Raw genomic sequence first — 9,627 nt, forward strand, 5'->3', positions numbered from 1 at the left:
TAATTAGTTAGTTAGTGTTAGTAGTACTATAATATAATAATACTATATATATATATATAATATATATAATNTATATATATATATATATATATATATATATATAATATTTCTTGTTCATCGCATTTCTTGTACACCTGCCTTTTCCTGATTCATCTTTATTATTGTATATTCCATCCTATGGCACTCATTCGCGTTGTCGCATAGATAGGAAAACCAATCTGAATCGATTTATCTTATCGTAAGCTTGTTAAATCGTAGTTATCGAAAAATCATTCTTGAAACTTCACAATCTGTAAAGTCTGCGAAATGACTAAGCACACAATTGTACAAAAGAGAAACTTCTCCGGCAGAGAAGTGCCCAAGGGAAGTTCGTTTTTTAGGTTGTGCCATACATTTTATACCGACGGACAGCTCTTTTTTCCCGTGAAAACGGACAATGCAGTGGGCAAATGGAAACCGTAGTCAGGCTGAGAGAAATCTATCAGCTATGCCCGCATGTCTTCTCGTGCAGATGCAAACGAAAACTCGAAAATTTCAACTGACAATTATCAAAAGACATTAAAATCGTTCGCTTAATATACGTAAACGGGAATAGTTATTTCCGTTGTTCCATGCGCAAGCACAGTCTTAAAAAAAACATATACATATATTATGTAATTCACAAACGCGTCAGTTGGATCGTTTTGAAGAGATGCATATAATTTGCATCATTATATCGCGTCATGACGAGAAAGACTCGTCACACGTTCGAGCGATCGACGAAAGTTTAGATCCGAGAGAAGCTAAAAATATATTTTCTTTTCTCATCCTGCACAATAGGTTTCTTTTATAGTTTACGTAATTATTATGCTCTTTGTGCTGGAACAGTGGATATGTTAAAAACGGAAACGCGAGATAGAGGTGTGTTCTCCTCCGCATCGGTGAAAATGAAAAGAGCACGATCGGTTATAGGCACGCTTGTTTTCCTCTCCTCTCCGTAAAGTCTGTGAGAGAGAAAGTCTGTCGATGTCGATTACGTATAGTTTGTTGGGAGTCGAAGGTCCCCCAGCTGTTCTTCCGCGCGAAACGCTGAATGGACCAACGCCTCCTTTTCGAGGTCCTCGACGAAACGTTCGTCGTTTTCCTACTTGTCGAGTCGTCGTCGACTTTCGCCATGCGATTGTCATTCGAGACATTAAAATCGCACCGTCTCTCTGTCCTCACGGAGATAAATCCGAAATACTTTGCGGCCAGTAACCCCAATACAAATAGTATAGTCAAGTCGGTCAACTTCCGATGGTCGAATATACTGCTTGCGCGAAAGATCGATAACGCGCCGTAGAGAAGCGTCTATTTATACGTCGGTTATATTACGACCAAGACAGCGGAGGATGTAATCTTCGATGGTGCTCCAGATAAGGTCTTTACACGCGATGCAACGCCGCCGGCCGCCACCGCTGCGCTGCATAGATCGACGGTTGCATTAAGCGCATTAAAAAAATCTATCGAGTGCTCCGAGAGAGATAATCGCGCGTATGAGACGCGGAATTAAATGCTGCATAACTGAGTGTAATATCACCGACATCGTGTTTGACATTAAAGCACGACGGTCAATCGTAATGCAAAATTTGCTTGAATTATGCACACGTATGCGGGACGTGGGCGGTGAGATTATTTCGGGATGTGTCCCGTGGCGATTTCAATTCCACATTCGTCGTACGATATTCGCATTTATATATTCGCATGCGACGTTCATTATGCATACGTGTATTATATGTATATAATTAAATTGCATTTTATATATCCCGAGCGGCGTCCTAGCGAAGTTGTTATATGTATTTATATAGAATTGATGAAATTTTTTACAGGAGTGACTAACGAGTGATAACAAATACAAATTCAGTCAACTAATAATTATCCGAATTGCTTGATACTCAATAATAATTTAAACAAAATATGATTAAGATTCCCTATTATTAAAAATAATTAAAAAATACGGGTAAGAAGAATCATGCGCAAATATTTCAAAAAGAGATTTTAATGTCTTAAATCATTAAATTTTAATAATTTAAAACATAAAGATCTCTTTTTGAAATTTAATCCACAATGTACAGCGTTTTGCTCATATTTCTTTATTAGTGTTCTGAATAATAAATAACAACTGACTTTATTGTTATGGAATATGTAAAGAAAAATTTAATAACAATAGAAAAAGACGCAAAATGAAGATGCACAATCAAAAAAGCGAGGAATCAGCAATAATGTTGTCTGGAAACTCACACTGTGAGAGAAAAAATTTGTAACTATATTACACATTATAATTATGATAATTATTGCTATAATAATAGTAATAACTATAATAGTAAAAACTATAATTATAATCATTTTCGATTATCAGCTATATATTAATTGATAAAATTATACTTATCGTTATTATTACCAATATTATGCAGTATAATCATAATTAGAGTAACAAATACCAAAAATTTTTCTTTTTTCAGTGTAAACTTGCCAAAACTACAAAAAAAAGTACAAACTAATCCGCAATTATATTTAAGAAATTACGATTTCTGATTTCACTTGACGATTTTTAAACACGATTTTTGAGAAATATATCGCACCCCCATTGCCTTCTCTCGGCGTTTTCTCGGACCGGATGTCGTCTCTGTGTACATAAATTATTGCAAAGAACACGCGATAGCGCTATTGATCGCTCGGGATGCAGACTCGGCTACAGGCTCGAGGTGCAGGCGATATTCGGCTCGACGTTGAATTCCCGTTGTCGACGAATGCATGCGATCGTCGTCGGTACTCACGATACCGCCGATTAGACCGGATGGATCGTCGGTCGAGTCATTTTGTATGTATTCGACGAGTTATAATGATTTAAACTGGGACATATGCCCGCGTGCACGGTGGGGCGAAAACGGCTGTTCGTTTGGTTGACAATAAGGGAGAGCGACCCTTGCCGCAGAGGGAAACAGCTGTTGGTCGAAGGTGGAGAGGTGCCGGGTAGGCAGAGGGGCGGAGGCAAGCAAGGAGAAAAAAAAAGAGGTTACCACCTGGTACCCCGCTTATGCTTACCTGAAAACCGACGCTTGCCTGTATACCTGCCTGAGCATTCTTTTGTGCGAGGCCCTGGGCACGTACCGATTCCCAGAGGGCCTTGGACAGCATTCGATACATAACTGCATTGGGCACAATGCACATCTCGAACGCTAGTATTAGTAACGCTAGTATTAGTAATGGTACTTAATGCTACCCGATTAGAAAATAGTATTCGTATGGAACAAAATCTTCGGAAAGTTTTTTGAGAGGCATTCTATATAACAATTCCTTCTTTAAGAAAGTAATTTCTTCGGCTAAACTATTGATTGAATTTTTCGTTTAAGATTTTAAAAGAATTCTTCGCTAATAATTTTTGTTAAACTACAGGATGTCGTAGAGTCTTTACCTATCTTTACCTGTCTTGCGTTCACAATGTACAAAAATGCTAATAATAATATGTTAAGAATATCTTGAACTGGTTAATTCTTTCCTTTTTCGCTTCTTCATAAATCTTCCCAGAATGACAAAGCAAAAAATAAAATGAAATGAATATTTTCATTCTTCATACATGACTAAAATAACAAAATCCAAAAAAAGGATCTAAATTTCACATTACAAAGGTTCTATTGTGAATATCTCAGAAAATTTTAACAGATACTGAAGCATAATAAAGCTTAAAATAACAAAGCGTATTTCCCTTAAATACATTTCCGTATTTAACGATAAATCTTATATAGGATAATTAAATTTTTGAACAATTCTTTTCCAATTTTCTATCCTACGCTATTGACATCTTGATGAAAGACTTTATTGAAGTGTGCAGGCTATTTCCTGTTCGAATTTCAAGATGATATTTCAAGATCGGTCAATTCCCGCGCGGCCTTTCTCAGGTCAAACTAAGCGCAGCAATTTGCATAATTAATATGGACATTTTACTGACTCGATTCTCGAGTCCAATGTATGAATAGTATTGATTATACATTAACCACATCGCATCACGCGAAAAAAATCTCTATTGAATTATTGTAATTGAAATATAGTGATCAATTTCCTATCAGTTTTCCTAAATATTAATTTCCAATAATCTATATGATAATTTAATATACTATATGATAATTTTTGAGCCAAATGTGGCATTTTTGTTTGCCGAAACCGAATCTGAGAAATTTATTATTTTTGTAAGTACATCATTAACTTAATCGATTTCCTGCATGTCACAGGAAATGTTAGACAGATGGCAATCCAAGCTATTTAAAGCGTCACAAATCGAATTATTCTTGAATTATAATGATAACTAACTCATCAAAATTTTCTTTAAACGAGCATTCAGCTATCGATTCCCTTACATTATTGATTTTATTCCGTTTCGAAATACTTCATTCAAATATTTCAAGATGATCAATCATTATAATATTTTAGGTCGATTCTAAATTCTAATTCTGAATTCCGACAAAATCACTATTTTACCAATTTACACGCATACGTAACACTTCACTACTACATCAATATCGCACGCACACATACAAATTTTTTAAGATATTAATCTTTCATATTAGATATCTAAGCTTAATTCTAAGAATTCAACATTGTTTGTGTAATCGACAGTTCAAACCGTTCCTATTTTGTACAAATATACTGTAGAATTTTTACAAAGTAAATATTGGCACAAGTTGATAACTCTGGATGCCATATTGGATTAATAATAAGAACAGGTAAAGTAGATCTAGACTTTTTAAATTGTTTTAATTTTCGGTTTTATATATAGTTAACCGATTTGGATTGCATTATTATTTAATTGTGGAAAAGGATTTTTAAATTTATGTATATGAGGTAAAGGTAAATTAGAAAAATAGTCTCAAAATGCAATTGCATTCCGTTGAAACAGACGACTTTAGGATCCTTTTAAATATTCCTTTAGATTTTTCTGTCTTAATTAGATTTCCATTTTTCATATTTCTCTTTTTTTTTATAAAAAACATTTATTACAAAAAGTGGCATGGTATAATTTATAACGAACTTAAAACTAAAAGATGAGCAAGTGATAATATGCAAAGTCTCTATGTAATTTAGGTTTGAAGACCACGTAGGGCATCTTGTAACTTTTTTCTCGCGACAGCCACTCTGTCTTCTTGTCTCCTTATATCTTCATCCGCTATCGAGACAGCCTTAAATAGAACAGTTATAATTAATTAACTAATAATATAAATAAACTAAATATTAAAATCCATGTCATTAATTAATTATTTTTATATTATTTAATCATGCATGATTTATGCCAATTAAGCATAATTTATGCTAATTATTCAACTATTGATTCTACCTGTACAAGTGGTTGATCAGGATTAAGAAATACTCCGGGATTCTTCTCTAAAGCCGTCTTTGATCCCGTTTGTCCCGTGACTGGCTGAGTAGATACGTGTAATGCAGTGGCCACGCTTTGGAGCAACGTTTCTTCTGTGATATATGGTCCTACTGGTTTCAAGTTCTTTGGCAGATCCATTCCATCAAATTCATAACCGTCGGGGTCACATGCCCGTAATCCTTCCAAACGTTTTTCCCAAAAAAGCTGGAAGATTAAAATTTTAATTAACATCTATTGATCATTTTACTCATCATATATTATTCTACTAAGAAAAATAATAAACAAGCTACAAAATATTTCATTACATAAAAATTGTATTAAATTGAATCATTGCTTTAAACTTAAGTATATAAACATTTCTATTAAGTACCACCACCAACCACCACCAATTAACTTAGAAATCCTATTTAATCAGGATGGCGAAACTATAAGATACTTTTCTCCAATTGTATTTAAATATTAAAATGATTGGCTCTCAATGTTATTAAAATTTAGTAGTTAATCACATTTGCTATTGAAAATATAACAGAAAAAGCAAAAAATTATTGAGACGATTTCATGATTGCATGTTCAGAGTTACCTGCTTAGGCTTATCTTGGGAGCCATACTTGCCATCAGTTTTATCGGCTCCTTCCTAAAGCAACGATTTGACAGTTGTGAATTTACAAGGATAGCTAACGAAGAGCAGTACAAGTGAATGGGTGTAAGCAGACAAAGTGTATCTCGCAGGCATGGTACAGGGATTAGAAAGTTCTCTAAGACAAATAATATGAGACAATAATCCGTGAACATATTTATAGATTAAAAGTGTGCAACTACTAGATATCATATATGTGAATAGATGAGATACAGTGTAGTAAAAAGGATTCAACTCATTGACACATCAAACTGTTTGACAGTCCAATTAGCGTATACATACAATCAGCTGTGATCGTTACGCAAACTAACCTGCTTTGGCTTCTCCTGAGTACCGTGTTTGATATCCTTCACTTTCCCTTCCTGCGTCTTGTAAATCGTTACCGGTTGCTTAAAAATTGACGCTGTTTGTCTGATTGGTGGCACCAACGACGCGTCGTTCCTGACACCGCGGCTAAAAAAGAGCCGCATCGTTAGTACATAGAGAAGATGGCCTGTCATCGAGGTTATCACCTTCAGCATTTGAGAAACTGCGTTTCTGTCTGTGAAAATTACTTTCGATCTCAAAGATCTCTTCGAGAATCCACACGTCTCGTTCCCCCGTAAAATCGAACAAGTCTTTCTCTCGAGAATTCATTCAACCTACTTGTAATAATAATCAACCTTCCCCGTGGATGCCAATTGATTCTGACTCTTCCTCGGTTCTTCTCTCGCGGGCCAATTGATTGGCAACGCCGAGGCGTACTTCTTCTTCTCCACGGACATGTTCATCGTTGCAAGTTTCTGTCTTTATACCGCACACACAGTTATCTTTCGAAAATGTCACGGTCACAGATACTTCGTAATTGTCCTGTAGCTTCACTGTCGGCCATATTTAAGCGTCGCAGCATGCGTCGGCAGTACGCAGTTCAACGATTAGCCCACAGAGTGTAGCACCTTCTAGTACACAAAATGCACGTGCATAACACGACGCACGTGCATTCCGTTTCGCATTGTTTTGCGCGTTCATTGAACATATCTAGTAAAATCGAAATTTCTCTATGAATTAATGAAGAGCGAGATAAAATTTTGAATACTAATAACTTTAATAAAATTATTAAATAAAATTGATTGATGTTTTTTTCAAACAGTTCTTTTTAATTATTTAATTATATGAACTGACATTCTAGACATAATATATTGCATCTTCCTTAATGCCCTCAATATCGATTTTTTACTAAAGTTTTTATCAGTCAATAGGTGAATTAATAAGTTTAAATATTAAAATAAATTTGTTTTCAAAAACTAATTCTATTTTATAAATGTCAAATCTAAGTTGTTTCCCCAAGATCGTATCATCTTGGGGAATTATTATTTTATTATAATCTTTTTTTTGCACAAAATTTTTCCTTTAAAAAATTCAATTTAATGTTAGAAATTATTTATTTTGATATAAACAAAATTTCTATGTAAGCCTCCACGAATGTTGTTGCGTAAATTAAATAATCATAACGTGATAAATACAATCAATTGGGATGTATACTTATAAAAGAAAGTTAAAATAAACGCAATGTTTACTTTAACTTTAGTAAGTGGATCTCAATTGGCTGCAACTTCTATATTTATCGCATTACAATTCAGTTCGACAATTAAACGTAATATTCTAAATCAATGTTACAATTTCATATGTAACAAATATAAATATAAATATAACATGGTGTTATGTAACAGTTATATTATTCAGTGCAAAATTATAACATTAATGTCGTCATTTTTATTTATTTTCGATTAGGGAATATTTATTTTACGTATTAACATCCGTAAAAGTCACGTAGGCATCTCACTTGTATTAGATTTAGTCTTAGAAACCTCCATTAATTAATATTATCTACTATTATATTTTATTTCTACTTATTTTATTGTTAGTGCTTTTAATAAATAAATTAATCACTATTTTCCAGTATCAAATTTCTATAAAGGTTTTCAATTGACGAATATCTTTAGATTCTAATATACTTTTGCTTTGATATTTATCTTTAATATTTAAAGGTATTAATGGAAATTTGCCTAATAAAAGATTGCGTGGAAATGATCAGAAGATTACTATCTTTAACATTGAATATACAATGAAAATCTCAGAATCGCGGGTTTCGCGATTAAAGTGTTTCCAATATCTTTACTGAATAAATTCTTCTCTGGAATTTGAATAAAAAATATTAGGAGGATCGGGAGAACAGATCGGCTAAAGCAATAACGTGAACTCTTGTATATAGATATAGAGGATTTAATTGCCGAAAGAAACAATTTTCGCGTAGCTATAGGAACAACTTGAACGGTGCTTGGAAAAAGATTAACGCTGCCTGTCTTCCGTTTATTACGAACGTATGTTCTTTCTTACGGTGGCTTTCGGTACGCTTTCGCGGAGTGCAAAATGCGAGCACGGAGACGTAATTCAACGTATTAACGGTTCTGGATGGGGGTAGGAAAGGGGAGGAAATGGGGAAGAGGCAGAGGGTACAATCATTGTCGCGGCTATGCGATCTTTTTTTTGTCTCGCGTAATGCTTTCTTTTTCACGGTGCGTGTGTTATTCAACTGTAAAAGAATATCGATTCTGTACAAGTCAATGAGTTAGAGATAATTAACTATTGAGTCTTCTTGAGGTATCGTTGTTTCTATTGGTCTATACGAACGGGGGCTGTGATTGTCCAAAATCCGAGAATTCGTTCAATCCAGTTCGCATGTCGCAGCTCAACCGGTGAATGTTAACCACGGTTACAGTTTGCAAAGTTCTTATCGCGGCAGTTATAATATCGTGGCGTTGAATTTTGAACGGTCACAGCAGATGTCAACGTGTGTGTGTGTGTATGTATGTGCCTTCCTGTAACAAAATATAAATCTCCATTACGCATCACCCGCTTTCACCATACGGCCTCCGAATAATAATGCGCTAGCTAGTACCCTAAAAGTCCAGATGCACGCACCTCCGGCTTTGTAACCTGCACCGAAGGAGCGGTGTAAGAATTCAAGTGTTTCGCCTCATTACATAATATCGTCCCGTCTCTGCAGTCGTCGATGCAGACGCGCACGTGGTCGATCACGCTCGACCGGTTTTGCTCGATGGTTAAAGCCTAGGGTCTCACGATGAATAGTCACAAAAATACTTTATCGAATATTCTGCAAAATCCGCCCACGAACGTGGTCCGCTCGCTCGTGTTTGTTTACGCGTATATGCGTGTGCGTAGTATGTATATGCCTATTATGGCAGTCAAGACTCGCAAACAATGTACATTGTATCAAGTTATTCGGTGCGTTCGGCGCGCAACTTGTAGAGTTTCCTATTTGTATTCGATACCGCTCGTAATAGGCGTATGAAAGCCAGTTTCATAATTACTGCAAAAGATTGAAAAGTATCTTTCGCTCCTTTCCTTTTTCTCTGTTTTATCACCGTCCTACTCCCTCGACATATTTTATAAAATCTCAATTACAATAAAGTCTTAACGGCAGATGTAACAGTGCCATATAATTACAAAAGAATTGTATTTAAAACTGAAAGTGTAATAAGTACAAATTATTCCTCTTGTCGGTGGTAGAAATGTCAAAGATCACATCGCTGGCTTCGAT

At 35.1% G+C, this 9,627-nt stretch overlaps 1 protein-coding gene across 2 annotated transcripts; it reads right to left on the bottom strand.

Moving 5' to 3' along the window:
* Positions 1 to 4,993: 4,993 nt before the first annotated feature.
* Positions 4,994 to 6,796, bottom strand: LOC105619074 (methyl-CpG-binding domain protein 3). Of its 2 annotated transcripts, XM_012200603.1 has the most exons (5): positions 6,672 to 6,796; positions 6,338 to 6,479; positions 5,970 to 6,023; positions 5,348 to 5,593; positions 4,994 to 5,192 (listed from the first exon to the last, which is right to left on the bottom strand). In XM_012200603.1, exons 1-5 carry the CDS (start codon positions 6,794 to 6,796, stop codon positions 5,094 to 5,096), a joined length of 666 nt encoding a protein of 221 aa, XP_012055993.1. In that variant the 3' UTR covers positions 4,994 to 5,093. The 2 variants fall into 2 exon arrangements, with proteins under 2 accessions (XP_012055993.1, XP_012055994.1); XM_012200604.1 differs by lacking the exon at positions 5,970 to 6,023.
* Positions 6,797 to 9,627: the final 2,831 nt, after the last annotated feature.

The sequence above is a fragment of the Atta cephalotes genome (assembly GCF_000143395.1).
Source record: "Atta cephalotes unplaced genomic scaffold scaffold00019, whole genome shotgun sequence".
Taxonomy (NCBI): domain Eukaryota; kingdom Metazoa; phylum Arthropoda; class Insecta; order Hymenoptera; family Formicidae; genus Atta; species Atta cephalotes.